Source organism: Gasterosteus aculeatus, chromosome 5 (genome assembly GCF_964276395.1).
Source record: "Gasterosteus aculeatus chromosome 5, fGasAcu3.hap1.1, whole genome shotgun sequence".
Lineage (NCBI taxonomy): Eukaryota > Metazoa > Chordata > Actinopteri > Perciformes > Gasterosteidae > Gasterosteus > Gasterosteus aculeatus.
Window position 1 is genome coordinate 15,181,713 of NC_135692.1, and position 20,609 is coordinate 15,202,321.

At 50.0% G+C, this 20,609-nt stretch overlaps 3 protein-coding genes across 24 annotated transcripts in view; 1 reads left to right on the forward strand and 2 right to left on the reverse strand.

The window, feature by feature from the left end:
- The window catches only part of LOC120819812 (uncharacterized), a 44,567-nt gene extending 40,501 nt beyond the window's left edge, over window positions 1-4,066 (forward strand). For 17 of the 22 annotated variants that reach the window (XM_078103728.1, XM_078103734.1, XM_078103739.1 and 14 more), the window contains 7 exons: window positions 122-269; window positions 366-471; window positions 623-782; window positions 870-977; window positions 1,059-1,145; window positions 1,239-1,401; window positions 1,610-1,925. In XM_078103728.1, coding sequence (XP_077959854.1) covers window positions 122-269; window positions 366-471; window positions 623-782; window positions 870-977; window positions 1,059-1,145; window positions 1,239-1,401; window positions 1,610-1,815 — 978 coding nt within the window. In that variant the 3' untranslated portion in view covers window positions 1,816-1,925. Of the gene's footprint in view, window positions 1-121; window positions 270-365; window positions 472-622; window positions 783-869; window positions 978-1,058; window positions 1,146-1,238; window positions 1,402-1,609; window positions 1,980-2,674 lie in introns of those variants that run through there. The other 5 variants (XM_078103741.1, XM_078103725.1, XM_078103730.1 and 2 more) reach the window with 4 other exon arrangements.
- LOC120819813 (uncharacterized) lies at window positions 4,067-8,102 on the reverse strand. The gene is made up of 7 exons (XM_040177518.2): window positions 8,047-8,102; window positions 6,701-7,568; window positions 6,057-6,619; window positions 5,827-5,974; window positions 5,359-5,729; window positions 5,180-5,273; window positions 4,067-5,109 (listed from the first exon to the last, which is right to left on the reverse strand). The coding sequence occupies exons 2-7, from the start codon at window positions 7,520-7,522 to the stop codon at window positions 4,384-4,386; spliced, it is 2,724 nt and encodes a 907-aa protein (XP_040033452.2). The 5' UTR covers window positions 7,523-7,568; window positions 8,047-8,102; the 3' UTR covers window positions 4,067-4,383.
- Window positions 8,103-8,800: 698 nt separating this feature from the next.
- prr35 (proline rich 35) lies at window positions 8,801-14,138 on the reverse strand. The gene is made up of 4 exons (XM_040177587.2): window positions 13,975-14,138; window positions 13,402-13,441; window positions 10,111-11,680; window positions 8,801-10,010 (listed from the first exon to the last, which is right to left on the reverse strand). The coding sequence occupies exons 3-4, from the start codon at window positions 11,538-11,540 to the stop codon at window positions 9,236-9,238; spliced, it is 2,205 nt and encodes a 734-aa protein (XP_040033521.2). The 5' UTR covers window positions 11,541-11,680; window positions 13,402-13,441; window positions 13,975-14,138; the 3' UTR covers window positions 8,801-9,235.
- Window positions 14,139-20,609: the final 6,471 nt, after the last annotated feature.

The window sequence follows — 20,609 nt, forward strand, 5'->3', positions numbered from 1 at the left end:
CCGTAGCCTTGTGAACTATTAATGGAATCTGCGCTGAATCTGTGTTCACAAGTAGGATTGTAGGCTGTAAATTCATAAAGTACATGATGTGATAACGGACTGTTGCCTTTTCCTCCCCAAGGCCACGTGTGAACGCGGCTTCGCCGCAATGGAGGACACGCACCAGAAGGTGGTGCACGACCTCCAGAGGCAGCACCAGAGGGAGATTTCCCAACTCATGGAAGAACGAGAGAGGCTGCTGGCCGAGGAGACGGCCGCCACAATCGCCGGTGAAGACAATCGTATTGGCATCCGTTATGTCTGTGCTTTGAAACAAGAACCCGGAGCGCTGTAACTAAACCTTGGTGTTTCTATCTTGAATGCAGCTATTGAAGCGATGAAGAACGCACACAGGGAGGAACTGGAGAAGACCCACCGCTCCCAACGGAGTGGATTGAACTCTGACATTGATGAACTTCGCTTGCAATACGAGTACGTTTTGCCTCAAATTCTGACGACGACTGAATCATTTAAGTCGTTTTTTTCGGGCCATTTTGTCTTTTTTTTTGTCGGCCTCCCTTGTCACACGATGGGAACGACGCGCTCATGTTGAGGCGGGTTTGGTGACGATGTGACTTCCCAGGGAGGAGCTGCAGTCCATCCACAGAGAGCTGGAGGTGCTGTCGGAGCAGTATTCCCAGAAGTGCTTGGAGAACGCCCACCTGGCCCAGGCGCTGGAGGCCGAGCGGCAGGCGCTCAGGCAGTGCCAGCGGGAGAACCAGGAGCTCAACGCTCACAACCAGGTGCGCTCACACGCACCAGACCATATAAAAACACGCTGACTTGTGTTAACCCGGTTAAAAAACGGAAAATTTGGTTCCGTTCAACAGGAGCTAAACAACCGACTGACCACAGAGATCTCTCGGATGCGCTCCTGTTTCAGTGGGGAAACGGCGCTGTCGCCTCTTACTCAGGGCAGCGACGTGTACGAGCTGGAGGTATGTGCAAACACGCACACGCACACGCACACGCATAGGATCTGGTCTGTGTGCTTATGAGAGTTTCTCCCCGTGTCGCAGGTGTTGCTTCGAATTAAGGAGTCCGAGATCCAGTATCTCAAGCAAGAAATCCACTCTTTAAAAGACGAGCTGCAGTCCGCCCTGCGGGTAAGAACGACCGCTGTTTGGTATCGTGAAGCAATCCACGGAAGGTACGTTCTCTACGTCTTTTGCCCGCGCTTCATTCATTCGACCCAACAGGACAAGAAATATGCCACGGACAAATACAAGGGCATCTACACGGAGCTGAGCATCGTGAAGGCAAAGGCCGACTGCGACATCGGCAAGCTGAAGGAGAAGCTGCTCGTCGCCACTGAAGCTTTAGGCGAGAGGGCTGTGGACGGAGCGGTCCCGTCTGGATACGGTAAACGGGAATGTTCAATCGCTACCGTTGACCCCAAAGGGGAAGCGAGGCCTGTCGGGAGTAATGGACGACTGGAATACACATTGTTTATAGTGTTGCTACAGACGTTGCCTCAGGTCTTTAGCGGCCGAGCACTGAAATAAGTCAGATTATAATCTATTTTGGTTCTTTAGCTAATGGTAATAGCGTTCGTTCAATGTGTTTTTAGATATCATGAAATCAAAAAGTAATCCAGATTTCCTGACAAATGAACGATCAACAACCTCCAAGCAATCAAGAGGCATAAGGTCAAAGGTGAGTCTCAAGTTAAATAAAATAGTTCTTCAGTTGATGTTTTTGTCGCCGTGGAAACGCGGCCCGCTGTCGGTTGAAAGCCGGTCGGCTCACCTTTGCTGGAAGTCTCTCGCCCCGTAAGTTTGTCATCTTGTCTGTTTCTTCCGTCAGTCCGTCACTGAACAGGTCTCATGGGACAGCTGACACCCCCGTTGTAGGAGGGGTGTGGGGGGAGGAGGGGGGGGGGGTGGGATGCATTTCTCCCCCCACTCACCCTGCCCCCCGACCCCCGAGACGCGCTGTAGGTATGAGCATGAGCAAAGCATGCCCTTAATACCCTCGCATGATCTCCCTCCACCCCGCAACCTGCACCGCCAGGACCCATCGTAGGCTCCGCCCCCCCCCCCCCCTTTGGCTGAAGGCCACGGATGTTTGCAGCGGCGGCTCTCGCACGCTGATGATTAGAAAAAGCCTTTTCTGGCTGCAGAGTAAATAGGAAGCGAGCGTCAGTGAGCTCAGCTGTGCAGGAATGACAACAAGGGAAACGGCGCCTAAAGAAACAAACCACACGGTTTTTATTTGTTTGGATGCTGTAAAAAGTGTGAGAACAATGGCCGGTCTTCAAGCAAACATCATCTTACTCATATTTAGTAGTTAATGATGTCGTTGGCAAATTTTCCATAAGCTGCAATAATGCTTTGTGTTATTTTATAGTATATTAGTGTTGCTCATTAGTGGACAAATGAACTACTTCAGAAACGAGTGCTTTTCTTTTTTCTTGCAACATTATTTTTCTCTGTTAATGTAAAAAGCATTTTTGTATTTTTCCTCTTTTGTCTGTTTTGTGAGTTTTTAATTTATTTGTGCCGCATGTCCACATTCCAGCATAACACACCTTTTTCCTGTCGAAATGGGGTCACAACTATCTTTCTTCTCTGCCCACGTTCACCCTTTTATTATAAATAAACCATTAACTACGTTCTCCTTTTCCTTTTAACAGAGCCTGAAAGAGGGACTAACCGTGCAGGAGCGTATGAAGCTTTTTGAGGCAAAAGATTCCAAAAAGATTTGATTATTAAGAATTCAACGTTTTATTTCTCCTTGCTGACCTCGTTTTTTTGGTCAGAGTGCTTCAGCTTCTATTGGACTATTATTGGAATTGGAAATACATTTATCAAGATCGGTTATAAACTTGGACGTGCTGCTTCCACGCCTCCCGTGAACTACCGCCAGCTTTTTGTCGTTTCTTCCTTTTCATTAATTGAGAAATGTTTTATTGAATCAATCCTGTAGGTTTCTTTAAAGACAAATCCACAGATGTGTAATCTATCCAATAGATGTGTCAAATAAGCTGCGAGAGGGATACGTGACAGCAATTTATACTGATCTTCCCAGGATGCCAAAATAGACAGCAATACACACTATGAAAAATATATATTTCCCAATATTAAGTATCTGCTGTATTTTATTATTGTTGCAGTTTCTAAATCTTATCCTTTTAATGTGTGTATTGTCCTGTTGTACATAACTACGGGATATGTGGAAGAGTATGGCTTGCTATTGATCGTTGGGGTATCTGCTGTACAATTACTATGGTTTGGTTGATAGTGGAAAACAATGTGATGCTGAACTTGCTTTTGTATGAGCGTTTTCTAAATTGGAGTCTTGTGTGAAGGATGGGGGGGGTTGCACTTATATCTTGACTACTTGAGGAAGTTTTTTTTTTTTTTAATATTCGTCTCAAATTGGTGTAGTGACTTTAAGTCAATTATTGCAGTGCAACCAAACATGACTTCTGTCAAATTCAGTGAGCAACTGTGACTTGTTAGTGATACTGGATTCTTTTTTTTTTCCTCAAGTTTCGCAGTTTCTTAAAACCTACATTTGCGTTTGCTCGGTGTGGTGTGAGAATTTCATTTAAAAAAAACCAAAAACCTATTTAGGACTTTGCATGATTCTATCATTTGAACTGCGGATTGATGGCGTTGCATCGGTTTAGTACTTGTAGTGTGAAGCTCTTTAACACTAACCAGCTTTGCTTTGCGCCTCCTACTGTTTTGTGTTGAGATGGAAACGTTTTACCGTAAGCAGCCGTCTTCAAGCGCTCGACCCGATCCCCGACTTCTCCCTGAAATCAAGTTGTGCCTCAACGGAGTGAAGAATATAAGCATCCATGAAACCTGTGCAGCTAAGGAAACACACTGTATAGTATTCAAACCACATTGTGTTTGTGTGTGTGTGCGTGCGTGTGTGTGTGAGTGTGCATGCCACGCAAGACTTCTGAGTTTTGTTTTAAACTTGTACCTTGCTCATTAGCTCCATACGAAATATATATGAATATTTTTTATTTTCATTTGAATGTATAATGTCAAATAAATGAAGTGTTTGGAAATCTTGTAATACTTCTTCTTTTTATTCAGCACATGCCATTTGAACGAAATTTCACAAACCACAGAAATGTGTTTACACTCGTGTGTGTGTGTGTGTGTGTGTGTGTGTGTGTGTGCGCGCGCACATTTTTCACATATAGACAAAGACACATCCACACTGTTGAAGTGTGTGACAACCTTCTGCATTTGAGTAACACTGTTGGTAATTAAAGCTGAAGCTCTAGCTATAAACTGCAAAAATGTGTCCCTCGCTAACCACAAGTCACTCAAAGTAATTTCCAACCGTTTTAACAATCCATTAATTGCTCGCTCGATGTTTCTATGCCAACTCGTGTTCTCCACCTCTCCCGCCCTCCTGGCCGTCCCTTAAGGCATCGATGAGTCTGATCCAGAAGGAGTCCTGTTCCTGTGGCGTCTCGGGCCACAGCAAGTAGGTCTTCTTGTGTACGATCTTGCGTAGCCGCGTGTAGGGCGTCAGGCAGCGCTCGGGTATCTCCTCCAGGAACACCAGCAGCAGAACGTCGCTGCCGTCGTACAGGAGCCTCAGACTGGCCAGCTGGAACTCCACGGAGCACCACTCGCTCTGCAGGAAGTGACGAGTCACCACGCAGATGGTGTGGCGGGAGCTGTGAATGGCGGCCTCGATGTTCTCCAGCACGGCGGCGCCGGGCCGGAAGTCCCTGTGGTGGAGGCACAGCCTGAGGCCCGCGTCGCCCTCGCCGGGCCTCTCCAGATTGGGCACCAGCTGTTCCATCACCCAGGCCTCGTCCTTGGAGCAGTAGGAGATGAACGCGTCGTACTGGAACTTGGCCGCCGCCCTCCTCCGTCCGCGCAGTTTGGCCCGGAGGACGAGCAGCAGGTAGCGCAGGGTCGGGCCTTGCGTGTGCCACGCCAGACACGCGCACACGAACATCACGTCCGCCACGGAGCAGGCGACGAAGAGAGCGAAGGCCGCCTCTTCGTAGGAGCAGGCCCGGTCTTCGAACTGCCACAGGTAGCGAGATCTCCTGGCGTTGTCACACCGCAGGCTGTACAGGTAGGACACCTGGAGGGATTTAAGGAGGGTCATCTCCGTTGATTCACAACATCCTTCTCACAGTGTGCCCGGCGGTTACCTGGGTTTGGGTGTTGCGGATGGCCCAGGTCTTGAACCAGGCATTATCACAGGTGCAGGAAAGTGGGTTGTCCGTAATGTCAAAAACACGCAATCTGGAAACACATGCAGCTTTTGTGTCATAGTTGGACCGAACCCCCCCGCCCTTCCCTCCGCCCTCATCCCCAGTAGCTCTTCTACCTTGGGAGGGCATCCAGCATGAGCTTGTCCACAGTGTGCAGGTGGTTGGACATGGTTTGGAGGACCTCCAGCCTGTTATCCGGTGGCAACAGGTCAGCAGGCAGAGCGTCGAGGTCTATTCTGTGAAGAGTCAGCTTCTTCAGCTTCTTCAGAGGGGACAAAACTGCGCTCAGGTTGGTCCTTTTCATAACCACGCTATCTATAAACAGTTTCCTTAAATTGACCAGAGGAGCAAGGGCATCGGGGTGGAAGTCGAGCTGGATGCTGTGCCCGATGGTAAACGAGGTCAGGTTACGTTGACCTTGGAAGAAATGCGGCCCAATGGTACCGATGCCTTGACCTCCAGGACCCTGGTAGTTCATCTCCAGATACTCCACAGTGGACATGGAAGAGAGACCGATAAAAAGATGAACAGATTTATACATAAATGCATCACTATCTTTAATAATTGAAAAAAGAAATCCATACCTCCAGAGAAGTAAGGTCTATGAAAGGAGCTTCACGGGAGTTGAAATGCAGCCGGTTGTTGTACAGAACAAATTTCCTCAAATTGATCAGGCCGGACAAAATGTTTGGCGTCAGCCTCTTGATCCGATTCCCACTTAAATCCAGGTACCTAATGAAAAGATGACCGTTAAATAAATCAACACCGACGACAATTGAAAGAAAAAGATGAGCATATTGCGATTATAACATACAAAAGCATCGTCAGGTCATCGAAGGTGCCGACCTCGATGAAATCTATAATGTTCAAGCTGAGGTTGAGCTTCGTTAGCCTCCGCAGCCCGCTGAAGGGCTTTCCGGTGATGTATTTCAGCAGGTTGAACTGCATGTAGAGCTGCTCGAGTCGGCTCAGGCCACTGAACACCTCGGGTGGCAACTCGGTGATTTCGTTCTTCACCAGAGACAGGCGAGTCAGCCTCTTCAGAGGGACGAACCAGTTGGGCTCAATGTCGCTGATTTTGCTTCTGTCGAAGCCTAAGAACGTGAGGCGGCTCAGCCCTTCGAACGCGTCGCTGTGAATGTCCAGCTTATTTCGATTCAGCTGCAGGGTCGTCAGGCCTCGGTAACCGCCGAACGTGGTGGGAGATATCTGCTTTAACCCGCAGTTGGTGAGGTAAAGTCTGCTCGTATTACCCCGACCCAGAGACACCGAGGCCACGTTCCCGAGGTCCGCATCCTCAACGATAACCATGGGCGGAGTGTCGCAGTCCAAGAGGGTGTAGTTATCCCGAGGTAACCTGGATCCTTTCAAGTCCACCTGTATCGAATGAAACGAGCGCAATGGTCATTTAAAACTCAACGAGTGATTTTTTTTGCTGAAGCAACAGGAGCCACGTACCTCGAGCCTCTCAAGCTGGTCCATTCCGCCTAACAACGCACAGATCGTCAGCGGGGATTTCTCCACAGACAAAGAGAACGCCACCCAAGAGAGGTTCCTCTTCGTCTCCGCCGAGAGTCCCGCCAGTACTTCTGCTCTCACCGCCTGGCACAGCAGACTCTTCAGCCTCGGGTTGGAGGCAAAAACATCCGCCCGCAGCTCCAGTTGGGAGTTGTTGGACAGCCGGATGTACTCCAGCGCGGGGAAACAGCTCACGTTCACCCTCTGGACGCCGTTTGCGTAAAGGTCGAGCCACGAGAGGGTGGAGGATCCGGCAGAGTCGTCGCAGCTGAAGGCCTTCAGCTTGTTCAGGGACAGGTTGACCTTATCAATGGCCGGGAGGGACTCAAAGATCCTCGGGGAGAACGTCGCCAGCGCGTTGTGGGTCAGAAGCAGGGTTTTCAGCCCGGCGAGTCCATCCAAGGCGTCGGAGTGGATGTGTGAGATGTTGTTGCAGGTGAGGTTGAGCCATTCCAGGACTCTCAGGCCACTGAACTCGCCCCCTTTCAGAGAGACCAGCCGGTTCTGGCTGAGGTCCAGTTGTTTGAGCCCAGGAATCCGACTGAACGATCCAGGCGGGACGATCCTGATCTTGTTCTTTGACAGGTTGATGTTTGTCAGGTTGTCTGGCATCCCAGCGACCACGTCGGTGAGGTTGGCGATGTCCCTGTTGAAGCACCACATGACGTACGACTGGGGGAAGCTCTGAGAGCAGCCTTTAAAGCCGAAACCACAGCAGGCCGAGGTGTTGAGCAGAAGCAGAAAGACGACGGTTGGCCTCATCTTTGCTTAACGGCTACGTTTCGCACCAACGTCAGTCCAAAGACATCTAAAAATATGATATGATTAAGGGAAGTCAAAACGCAGTCTCACAAAGCGGGTAGACTTATATGTAATTATATATATATATATATATATATATATATTGGAAATACAAATTCATGAATTGTCATTTGAATCGTTTTCTTAATAAAATCCACTCCACAAAAATGCTGTAGCAATCATTCGTTAATAAGATTTATTACATGATTATTTTGATCCAATAAATCTTTGCGCCCTCCATAATTTCATTGTGGAAAACAATTACATTTTAATATTTTAAAATATTTGTGACAGCTCAGAACAGAAGTAAGCGTCAAAGCGCTTTGTTCCTCTTTGTGCAGCATTTCTTCCTTTCAGTGTTACTTATTCTGTCCAACTCTGCAGCTTCATGCAACAAATGTATTTATTTAAATTCACTTTAGTCCAAATTGTCGTATTCTGACAGCGTGATCAAACCATGATATTAATAACACTTCAGCACTTACCATTTAATGGTCCTCTCCGTAGCCTTCCTTTCTGCAACTGCACTTCCTATTTTAACTTCTTTAATATGATGATTTCTTGGGGAAGGATTTCTCCACATGAGGGAGCTGTCTGCTGGGATTGTTTGTGACGCGAGTACGATACTTTCCATGTCTGAAATATCGGAGTTGGCTGATAAAAAAACTGCCAAATGTATAATCATTTTAAATGCAGTGGAACTGTTCCATGTGATGCTTTTGTAACATGCCCTCACGTTGTGCACATATCGTATATTATAAAATAAACTCAGGTTATTTGCCCGAATGACAGATTGTGTTTTACTGAACGTATCCGGTCTGAGCTCTCCTGGTCAAGGCAGCTGACCTTTGCTGCGGTGTCTTGGGTGTGGCGGCGGTGACGGGGGGGGCCAGCGGACGGGCGGCAGCAGCGTCCGATGCCCCCCCGGAGCCGACATGTCGTCCAGGTGCCCCGACGGCCTTGACCTTTGCAGGAGGGCATGCTTGATCCACGAGGAGAGGCACAGGTGACCCCGCGGATGGCGGTTTAGCTTAAGGAGCTGCTTCACCTTTAGCACATCCACCCGACGGTGTCAGGACAGATGCAAAGGGCGCAGCCACTGCCAGCCTCTTTTAGACTTTAAACGATAGCGATGATGGCATTTCGCCTCATGACCAATTTATGTTCAAACGATTTATTTCGTTTTATTACCTGTTTTCCACTTTTGATGGTGAGAAAAAACGACTCAGTCAGTTTATTCAGAGAAATACAGTGTGTATAATGCAATTTATTGTCATCAAGTGAAATGATGCAGTCCAACATGATATAATCCATATAAAGCATTTTACCCTTCAAAACGTTTTACTTACATTTATTATAGTTACAATATTTACAAATCCAAAGATGTTTGTCTCTCAACATGTTTAATCAACGTAAATGTCAAGTGCTGATGTTACAATTTAAAGTATTTCTTTCCAGAGAATCTTGGAACAATCGATGTCCGTAGTGCATTTGTAAGACTTTTTTTTTTTGTTCATTCATTTCCCGTTTGTATCATAAGGTGCAAAATGTTTGAGGTTAAACTGGGCATAAAACCCGGCAGTGTAAGTCGACGGCGTGCCGGTAGTAACGGAGACGGCTGTGTTTGAACAACCGTATGGACTCAGTCACGTTTACAGTCAGGTGAGCAGAAGTTTAATTGTCTGTAACCGCCTGAGGGCTCGGAGGACGCCGGCCCTCGACCCGCTGCGCGGACGGCGTTCTCTTTGGGGTCCTGCCGGAGGAAGGGACGTCGGCGAAAACCACCGTTCGCCCGTCCGCGCCGAGCAGGACGCTGGAGTCGGCCTCGCACTTGGTGGTCCTGCTCGGCCACAAGGTAGAGAGGACCTCCGCGTTGGCCACCGACGACTGACCCATCTTGATCAGCACGTCCAACGACTGCTTGCGACTCTCCAGCGAAGCCTTCGACGCGTTCCGGTCGCCCTCGCTCTCTTCTTCTTCCTCCTGCCGCTCCTCCTCGTCCTCGTCCTCGCCCTCCGTCTCCGTCGTGTCGCCTTTAGGGCCGCCGTCCTCTCTCCTGCCACGGTCGCCCAGCGAATCCGCCGAGTCCCTTTTAACCGACAGGTCGAGAGGGCCGTCGCTCTGGCGGGCCGTCCGCTCCAGCGCCTGGTGGATGTGGGAGAGCTCACTGCGGATTTTGCCCAGGTGCTCCCACAGGTGGCGCTGGGCCGGAAGGTCTTCTTTCTCCAGGTGGGAGATCTTGCCCTCGGCCTCCTGGTACTCCTGCAAGGCCTTGGAGAGGTCGCTGAGGAGGGCGGCCACTGACTCCGAAGTTTCCTCCCCGGCCGCCCGGGCGGCGCCGTTGGTTCCCCCGCTGTTGGAGAGAGAGGACGCTTCGCTGTTGGGGCTGGCGGGAAGGTCGTTGTGCCACAGATCCGAGGGACGGGGCGGAAGCCGAGCGTCCTGTAAGCTGAGAACAGGAGACATTTATGAACATTTGAGGCTTCGGTGTGACAGAATGTGATCCCTCTACTAGCCTCGTTTTACCGCTACAAAAAAACAACACCTACCTTCTGTGGAAGAGAAGTTTATCCGCTGCCGCATTAAGAGTTGATGCATGCTGAATATTCTTCAGAAGGTCCAAACTGAAGCCTCCCACGGCAAGTTTCTTCTCCACAGGAGCCTCGCGGCTCCCCAGTGGGGCCCCTGTCCTCTTAAGGCCCCAGCTTGCTTTGCCCTCCTTCGCTATAGTCTGCGTCTTGTCCCCCACCCTGGTGCCCTGCTCGGGGGAGTCTCTCTGAGGGGACGCCCAGCCAGCGGGGGAGACGGCGGCGGCGGCGGCGGCCCCCGGCCGCAGGGCGGGGACTTTCCACAGATTGACTTTAGGCTGGAAGCCGGACAGGGGATTCGCTTCCGGGCCGCTCGCGGACGCCTTGAGCGCTTTGCCGGCGTCGCCCTGAGCGGACGCCGGCCCGAACGCGTGCTCGCACAGGAAGGGGTAGTACAGGCGAGGGGGGATGAGAGCTCTGTCGGCGTGGGCGCCGGACGCCGGGTGCATCAGCTGAGCGGCCGACGCCAGGAAGGGAAGCTGGGCGAGCTGTGCGTGGGTCTGGGCGCTGACGGCGGCGGCGGGAATGGCTGAGTTCATGTAGGAGAAGAGGCCGGGGCTGATGGGGTAGCCCACCCCGAGCACCGACAGGTTGAGTCCAGTGGGATCCTGGTAGTCCACCAGGTTTGGCGGAGGAGGGTAACAAGGGATGGAGCCGCTCACCCGGGGCGGAGCACCTTCCGCTTTGGCCTTGGGGTGGCCGGACGCCAGCAGACGCCACTGCTCCGACAGCAGGCCGGGGGCCGTCAGGTACGTCTTAGAAAGCTTGTAGTGTTTCAGCTGGGCCTCCACCTCTACTGAGCGCGCTCGTAGAAGCTGGTCTTCCAGCGAGAACATGTCCGCCATCAGGAACTCGGACTCGGACTGTTTGATTTTCCCGGAAGCGCACTCGGCGGCGGCGGCGGCGCCTCTGCCGTGGTCACCGGAGGTCTCTTCTGTCAGCCCGCTGACCTCCGGCCCCTCCGGCCCCTCCGCCCGTCCTCCCTCTTCTTCATCTTCTGCTCCCCGGACTCTCCCGTCTTCGCCATCCTCCTCAACGAACCCTCGCTGTCGCTGGCCGTCCTCGGCCCGCTGTTCCAGCTGTTCGCGTCCGTCCCTCCCGGTGGCCGGACGTCCGTTCGCCGGCTGGAAGGCTCGCAGCTGCTCCGGGTGCAGCAGGTTGCCCTTCTTATACGGCCAGTCTGACTCTATCAGCAGCGAAAGGGAGTTCTTGCACAGGCTGTACTTCATGTGGTTGTACAGGTGGGACTTCTCCATGCAGGTGAAGGGGCACTGGAAGCATTTGTAGTTGTAGGGTTTGCCCCACGGCCGGGGAATGTAGTGCGGCTTCTTGGGCTTTCGCTCCTTGTGTTTGCTGGCGGACGTCACTTTACACGCGTCGCCCTTGGACATGGCCGAGTCTTTATTTATGAAGATCTCGCGATTGTATTTAAATGATGACGACTCAAGATATATTTTTATGTTTTGTGTCTTTTCTGGGTTAATTTCCTTTTTTGTTTGGTAAGGTTGATCAAAAGGAGCAATTATTGTACCTGTGAACACACAAGAGAGTTCTGCATGAGTGAAGGTGATACGGTTTACACACAGTAAATGTATTCAAATAATAAAGTTGTGTGTGCACATATGTGTGTTAGATCACGATTGGCTTCCTAAGCTGAGGGTTGCCACTAACCTAACTGGGGGGGGGGGGCACACTCTATTCTCACTGTACCTGCCACTACTCATTAGTTCCGGTGCAGCAGCAGGCGCTGGCCGGGTCCGGGGGGCAAACATGGCCGCCACGGGGGACTACGCACCTGTGAAGGGGGGGGGGGGGCCTCACAACACTAACAGGCCTCCTCGAGCCGAGGGCCTGACCCCTCGGAGGCCGGCTACAGGGGCGGCGTGGACGGGCCGGGGCGGCGCAGGTACGCGGCGGCGAGGAGTCGGGGGTTTGAGGCCCCGGTTGCTAATGAGAGCCCGGCGCCGTGCCTGCTGGGCGTCATTAGCGCCGTGAACGGGATCTGGGTCAGGACGCGCCGCATAAGTTCAAATGCTCTCCTCGACTGTGACTCTGTATTTAGAAACGTGTCACACGATTGATGAATAAGCAGGAGAATGCTTTATTGGGTTGATTTTGCTGACGTGTTAATTTATCTTTAAGAGGATTAAATAGTTTCTTCCCTCAATCTATAGCTTGAATAGTTGAAGTTAATATATTTGAAGCTATTTGCACCTTCACCATTTATGGTAAAAAAATTATCTTTTTCAGTATTTTTTATTCCCATCATTTTGCATCATCCATTAGCATTAACTTAATTAATATCCCAAGCTTTTCAATTTCCTTCAAAAAATGTAAACACCTACAAGTAAATGTTTTTTCTTTTTTCATCTGTTAAAATACAGAAACTTTGTGATCTTTTTATTCTTTGAGCCAGGCCGACGGGTGGAGCCTGCGGGGAAAGCAGACGCGAGGAGGAGTGTGCTCCTCGACTTAAAACACTTTCTGTTTTGTCTTTTTTCCCTCCAGGTCATTTAAAGATGAAAGTCTGTGTGACGCTGAAGAAAAGATGAACTTCACCATTCTTTTTCTGTCTGGCGCAGACGGCCCACGACAGAGTTTTGATATATATATATATATATATATATATATATATATATATATACACAGTATATAAGGGCCGGTGAAGTGACCACCGGATGGATGGATGGCCGGTAACACGGACAGACAGCGGACCAGCTCATCTATAAAAGCCGCAGCACGAAGGCTGACGATGAAAGATGCGCTGAGTCTAACGCAGCGTGGCAGGCCGCTTCCAAACCGCCCTCCCAATTGGACCCTGAGAATTGGCCCGTTTTGCGGCCGCCCGTTTGATTGGCTGGCGTGTCCGCCTCGGGGCTCTGACCTGAGCTTTGAGCTCATAATGGAACCTAACAGCTGCTGCAACGAGCCAATCAATAAAAATCATTTTTACAGTATTTTTTTCTCTCTTCTGGCCACCGAGATCCGCTCGCCTCTCCCCTGAATGTGCACTTTGGCCCCCCGCCGCCCCGTATCCAAACCCTGCGGTCTTGTTTTAAGCTTTTAGGGCCGATGATCAAACAGGCCCAACCGCTTGAACATCTATTGTTCCAATTAAAGGAGGTTCACCACACTAAAAGCTTTGACAAGTTACAAGCAACAACAACCAGGTCACGAGCAGGCGATGGGACGGGCTGTTGGTACAGAAATGCACACAACAACAACAACAACGTTTATGATTAGAATAATTACCTTTTTAGTATGAGTAGTAGTAGTAGTAAGAGTTGGTTGTCTGCAAAATAACAAATAGGTTGTAAATAAATTGTCTTTAGTCATTTTTTTCTCTCTGGCAAGTTTGAACTAAATTCCCAACAAAACACCAACATAAAATAAATTATCCTTTATTTAACAAAATAAAAATATTGTAATTATTGATAGATTATCATTTTAAATTATTTACAGCTGATCAAATTTGACGGAACACATCAGATGACGCTGTACGCTTTACTTGGTTTTAGGAATTACAGAATAATCACATTTAATAGTGCTAAATTGCATGTATGAAATTACTCCAAATGCAGTGTGTATTTAACTTCAAAAGACCAAATATAAATTTGTATTTATTTATTTAAATATAAATATATTTATCCTCAAATTCACCACATTCAGCTTTAGAAATTAACAATCAAATTGCAGTTAAAATAAAACCTTTTTTTTAAAAATGTATAACATAAAAGCATCATCTCAAGGTGTGCAAAAGCACAACTTGCATGATCTCCTTAAGCTCCTTCTCAAATAATTCTAACTTACTCCTAACAAACTCACCTGCCTGCATGCCACCAGCTACTCGGCCGCGTAGAACAAGCGTTTCATCCGTACCTGCACGGCGTCCCTGTGTGGCTGGCTGTCACTCCTCTGCAGCGGCACTGAGAGGGCAACGCGTCCCGCTCAAATAGGAGCGCAGCAGCCAGTGTGGATGTATATATATTGACTGGGAGCATTGCCCGCAGGCACTACAATACAGCAGAATCCCCCCTCCTCCCCCTACTCCCCCTCACGGCCGTCCCTCTTCTCCCTCTCTCCCCCCTGAATTGTCAAATGTGGTCTCTACCTCGCAGCCGAGATGCAGTATAACAACTTGCACTATGTTGGCGAAGGTTAGGTGCTCGGTTTTTAAAACAGAATGTGGACGTTTTTCTGGGTTGAATCCTTGTTGTGTGTTTCTGCTTTGCTCTGAATACTGAAGACATTAAGAATTGAATTACTCACATGCTGTGTTTGTCTGATTATTGGCAGCATTAAGGTGAGGAACAGAAATAACGAATCAAAAAATATATAAATACATTTATATAAAAGAGTGTGGAGGAAACAGCAAAGATCAGAGGTGGGAAGCTTTTGAACGTGAATTTAAATCTCGTCAAAGCAAATTGTTCCATAATGAAAGATAAATTAATATCTCTCAACCGGATGATTTCCAGTGGTAAAATAATGACTCGTACAAATTGTTGGAAGAAAAAAAAATCAGAATGCATCTCTTGATTCTGCAGAATCTAAACTCACTGTTCAACGTGTACAGACTATTCTTTATTTTGCGTTTCCAATTTTACTCACTGCATCTTTTTCTTTGGCATTGCGTTCAAACAATGAGATCTGAGCTGCTGTATCTGCTCTCCGTCCTGCGACTGCATGTCTCTCTCTAGGACTGTCCTGCGCTGTGTGTGTGTGTGTGTGTGGGGGGCTTGTGTGTGCAGGCAGCCGGGTGTTGAGCTGAATCCCTCAGAAGGAAACGATCAGCGCAGTGGTCCCGGGCCCCGGATGGCTTACTGATCTTCTCAAAGATCGGCCTCCCTTCCCCTGACCTCTGCTTCGTTTTTGTCCTCCTCTGCTATCCACTCGTCTCCCGCTAACGCCTCGCCTCCTGCCCCCTTCCTCCCTTCTTTTCTCCTACGCTCCCTTCTCCTAAACTGAACCCCTGAACACCATCCCCAGGAGCTCTTCTTCTCTCTTGGGTCGACTCCAGGTTCCTCATCGCTCTCCTCCGGGCCGGGTGAAGCGTCTCTGAGAAATGTCAGCCTCCGTGTGCTGGGAAAGTCGGTGGTGAACGTCAGGAGCCATCAGAGCCGCTGTCACGGCGAGGAGGCCAAATGGGGAGTGACAGGCCGCCTCATAGAGCCTAACCATCTGTACCAAATGTGACAATGGGGAAGAGAGGACGTCTGTTAAATCGGGAGGAACGACAGCGGCAGAGGAGAGAGAGAGAGAGAGACAAGGCTACACGGGAGAGGACGTCTGCTATTTGATCTTCTTCTTCCAACTGCAGAGACACCTGAGAGACAATGTCCCTCTCTCCTGTCAAGCGCACGAGTGCCAAGTGAGGACGTAGGAGGCACATCGGATAAACGCTTCAGCCTGCATGAAGTTGCGTTTAATACTTTCCACCCAATTTCCCCAAAAAAGGGATTCTCATGGTTCAAACCCAGACGTCATTGTTGGGAGAAAGTAGGAGCGCAAAGGAGCGGCGACTGCGAAAAAGTCTCCTGGCGAGTGAGGGGAGTCGAGCGGCCTTATGGAGCGGCATCTGGGGCGGCTGACAGCAGCACTCCATTAGCACTCAGAGGAAGGAACCCGGGGGCCGCGACAACACCGCTAGCAGGGAGATCCAGCTGTGCAGATGCCGCCGAACCCGCGCACAGACACACAAACACACCCGAGCAAATTAAGACGGAACGCACGGGCGCGAGAGCGCGAGCGCGCGGCGGCCGCCGTGAAAGATGAACCGCGCCGAGCAACGGAAAGACAGGCGGGTTGGGAGGGTGGACGACCTCCAGCCCGGGCGAGTCTTCCCGCTGCCCGAGTTTTAGGCCTGAGGTGGAATAGCTAACAGCTCCTCTCTTAGTCTGTGCTGCTGGGCACATTAACTAAACTCATATCGCTCTCAGCCACTATCAATTATTCACCAACCCCCCCCCCCCCCCCCCCCCCCCTCCCCCCATTTTCCTTCCCCTTCCTCCCACTTTCAAAGGAGAACAACTCCAGGAGCCATTCCAAGCCACACCGACGAAACAACCTCAACTCCTCTGGTTTTCCTCAGCACCAAGTGTGCTTAATGCCTTCAAATTAACTCAATGATTTTCTTCATCCCGCTAAGAGCTGTCTTTCATCATGTTTGAAATATTATAGCACACACAGACTGCAGTTGTCCCCGAGTGTTTTTTTGCTCAAGGACACTTCAGCAGAGGATCTTCAGTGTGCAAAATCCGGGGTTCAGGGTTTTCTGTGCAAACTATACAAACATCGTCCTTTCAGTTTTCTTTGACATTATAATGTTTTCCTGAAGCAGAACCCAACATTTGTAAAGGGGTGTCTGAAACATCTGGAAAATACTCTTGTGTTAGATGAGCAGATGGGTGCCGGTGGCGTGATTCTGCAGGCGACTAGCTTAGCTTAGCATGAAGACAAAATCCACCAACCAGCACCAATACCGCTCAAAGGTTCTAAAAGTGATACGTTGTGGTTCTACGTGCAGGTTTTTTCTAAATGGAAAACCAACAAGTGGCAGAAACGTGTGAAAACTCTCGCTGCGCCGCGACACTAAACCAATCAAACGTCTAAACTGGGTCTCTGCTGGTTGCCTGGCAACCGCCTTCCGATTACCAGGCTCAACAAATACACTTCTACCGCACATCACCAACGTGTCTTTAAGGAAGCATTGAGTCCTGGACAGAACCAGGCCGGCTGTACCCAGATGTTTTCTGTGTTTGTGCTAAGCTAAGCTAACAGAATGAAGACGTTTGGTACGAATCTTCTCATTTACTCTTGGCAAGAAAGTGGACAAGCATCATTTCCAAAACTGTTCCGCTTAAAGGTCATCGATGTCTTTGAAGTTACCAGAGTCACGCTCCACATTCAAAAGTGCCGACAAGACAGACGTGTGTCCTTTCCCAGAGGCGAACTGCCGCGGTATATGTCAGGGAACAGCGCTGCGAGCACACAATGAGACATTTTCAGCTTCACACTTAAATGAACACGCAATTATACATCAGAGGGCCGGATGAACACTGGCTCCTTTCCAAGGTGGAAACGCGGCCGTCGATGTGAGCTGGGCTCATATCTGAGAAGGGCAGATGCCAGAGTTCAGTCCCGACTCGACATGTGACTCGCCGGACTCAGAGAAGGGCTGCTTGTTGCTACTCCTTTGGAATGCTTAGCATTCACTCTGTATTACATTTATATCTATGTAGATCTGTGAGTAAATAGAGTTCCCACCATGCCGTAGGGTCACTGACAGGAAACAGCTGCCGCCTCGGCCGCCCGCTTCTCCGGCCCGTCGTCTCCTTCTCCGTCCCTCCCGTTTTCACCCGGCTGCCCCCGAACGATCCCGCGGGGGCGGCGGGGGGGGGGGGGGTCTCTCTCACCGAGGCACCTGTGGGTGTCACCGGACGGGGGAAAAGCAAGTGGAAACGAAAGGAAGCAGCCGAGTCTGTCAGAGCGCATCAAGGCCGCTGTCCATCAACGCTGCTGACCTTCGGGGTGTGTGTGTGTGTGTGTGTGTGTGAGTCTATCAACAACTGAACCAGTGTGTGTGTGTGTGTGTGTGTGTTAAGTCACTGACCCACGAGGGGTTTATGTGAGTGTGTGCATATGTTTGTTCATCAATGCAGGATGTGTGAGACCATGTGTGTACATTAGCGCCTTGGTCCCAGTGAGTGAGCGTGTCCGCTAACACACAGACCTTAAGGGTGTGTGTCTGAGTGTGTGTGTAACTGTCTGTCTCAGTGCAGTGATCTGTGTGCGATAGCTGCAGTAGCTGGTAGGTCACTGACAGAAGCACATCTCCTGACTCGTACTCGCTAAATTCCCAGAGAAGAGAGTATCATTTACCCCTTAAAACGATTAAAAACCGGAGCGCTTACGCACGGCAAGCGTCCATATGTGTCGGGACCAGCATGTCCTCTTGCCGGGACCGGGGCTTCTATTCCCTCAGCAACAGGGCTCGCACTCTGGGGACCAGGGGACAAGATGATGGTGTCAGTCAGTTTCCCAGCTGCAGCCTCCTCCCCCCTCCTCCTCCTCCCATGTACGCCCCAAAGCCAGTGGCCCCTCGCCTCCCCCCCCACTCGCCCCCTTCACATCTCCGGGTTTGACTGAGGATGGGTGTGGGGGCGAGGGCGGCAGCAGGGGGAGAGGGAGAGCGAGAGCGAGAGGCTCCTGGAGGACGGCTGTTCGGCTCCGGCTTGTCCAAGCGGCAGGAATTGAGGGAGACAGGGACCGAAGCCCGTCAGCTCCGTCCCTCAGGGGGCCTCGGCCTCCCAACTACAAGTCCGTGTTTTAGCGAACCATATGTTCACCCTCTGCCCGACCCGACCCCACCCAGTTAGCAAATAAACAAGTCAGGAAGCCGTAGCTGGAGGGAAGCCGAGTTCCTCCTCTCGCGTGCGTCTCGTCTGGAGCCGCGATACGCGGCGGATGGTGACGGAGGACGTGTGACAGCTTTCTGTGAAGGGCCTTCTATTTTGGAGCCACTTCCTCTGTGTTTTTTAAAGAAGGTTGTGTCATTTTTGTAAAAAGGTTTTTTGAAAATTCAACCCAGCTCATCTGAGGATGTTTTACCTCGAGGGGTCTTCGCCTTGTGTGCGGTGCTTTTAATGTTTACGTGTCAGGTAGAAAGTAAGAATGAGGTATCGGTGGTTAAGTCTCTTAAATGTCCACTGAGAATCAAAAACAGAATCTCATTGCCGAAAGTGTCTTATTAGTGGCATTTTCATACTAAGACTAAGAGTGACTAATAGTGACTACGGCATGCAGATCAACCTTCTGTATATTGCAGCTAAAACAAATAAACATTTATTCAACATAAAAACGTCTAAAATGTTGATCTATTTCACCCAAATCTGGTCCTACCCAAGCAGATCGTTTGGTATTCCTGAGTAGAAGAATAATCTTTTAAATTGACAAACATCACACTCAAGTAACTCATTGCCCGATTCCAGTGGGATATAATCTCTCTTGGTTAACTAATGAACACTAGCGTTTTGTAAAGGAAGGAATGTAACTCCGTGTTTTAGGACAAATCATCTAGTAATGAATGACACAAAAATGTGTCAATTGATTCGAATTCCTTTTGTTATTGAACAGAGTACCAACCAGTCAACAGACCAGCATCGGCATCCCGTCGTGCCGCTGACGTGGCAAACAGTGTTTAACTGAATGCAGCGCTTGACCTCTCGTGACCTCTTAGATCTGACCTCCCATGAATCAGGCCTGTGTTGCTGCATAAATACGCCCGATTCTTAGTTTATACAGAAACAATTGCTCCCTAGTTACACCAAACCTCAATGACTCAAAGTCAATATTTTAAAATCTGAAAGGATGTTTTCCAGAGCTGAGGCCATGAAAAGACAGATGGACAGCGTGTGGACGAGGGCCCGCGCAGAGCCGGTCGTCCCTCCCTTTTGGGCAGAGAAAATGTCCAGAGATGGACAGCTGTGCCCAGGGCAGGGCGAACAGGAAGTGAAATCACACAGCGTTTATGGCTCCCTCGGGGTCCTCCGGCTCACTGACCTGGCCATCCAGCAGCAGACAGTTTTCACAAGGTCAGCCACCATCCATCAAGTATTACATAAAACAGCGTTGTTCTGTTTGACAGAGGTTAAAGCAAAATGCACGGGGAAAAAAACGGGGCACAAATGCAAGCGCTGAAAAGAAGCTGTGGATGTCTTTGCCTCTGTGCGTGCAGGCAGCAACATGCGGAGCACACGAGCTCACACGAGCACTACTTGTGTTGATTGATTTCAAATCAGAACAAGCCTACGACAACGTCTTTATAGGCTTTGTCCTCATCGATTTTGGGGCCTGGTGACTCGTAAACACACACACACACACACACGGACACGCGTGTACATGACGGGCTGCCTCACTGACTGCTCCATTGAGTCATCACTGACCTTCCGTGGGATTAGAGATGCCAGGCCAATTGACCAAATCACTGATCTTTAAAAGCAGCTCTGCGGGCAGGAGGAGGCGGAGGGGGGGGGGTTTGAGTGGCACCCACTCCTCCTCTACTAAACACACACACACACACACACACACACGCGCGCTCCATCCACCGCACTCTCTAATCAAGGAGCAGGCAGGCAGGACTCCGGGTCGCCACGGCGACACTAACAAGAGGCGACAGCTCCTCAGCGCTCGGGGCAACGACCGGCTCGGCTGTCGAGACCGCGGAGTGAGTCCGCCAGGCACGCACCGAGGCAAGGTTTGCTGTTTTGGGAGGAGGAGAGATGGAGGAGGAGGAGGAGGGGGGGGCACAGAGACAGGGGGCGAGCTGGTGGTGCAGATGCACGGGGAGTTAATGAGGAAGCGAGGATCTGAGAAATCACACGGCGACTTCCTCTTTTTTTTTGATTCAGTCACACGTTTGTTTTTTTTATCAAGTGCAAATCTACACTTCAACCTGGAGT

Bases quoted from the DNA above. Each gene is read 5' to 3' on its own strand.
- LOC120819813 (XM_040177518.2), bottom strand. From the start codon at position 7,522: ATGAGGCCAACCGTCGTCTTTCTGCTTCTGCTCAACACCTCGGCCTGC. The intron at 5,730-5,826 runs GTATGGATTTCT...TCCACTGTGGAG, and splicing joins TAGACCTTACTTCTCTGGAG to TATCTGGAGATGAACTACCA. The intron at 5,274-5,358 runs GTAGAAGAGCTA...ATGTGTTTCCAG, and splicing joins ATGCTGGATGCCCTCCCAAG to ATTGCGTGTTTTTGACATTA.
- prr35 (XM_040177587.2), bottom strand. From the start codon at position 11,540: ATGTCCAAGGGCGACGCGTGTAAAGTGACGTCCGCCAGCAAACACAAG. The intron at 10,011-10,110 runs GTAGGTGTTGTT...TCCTGTTCTCAG, and splicing joins AAACTTCTCTTCCACAGAAG to CTTACAGGACGCTCGGCTTC.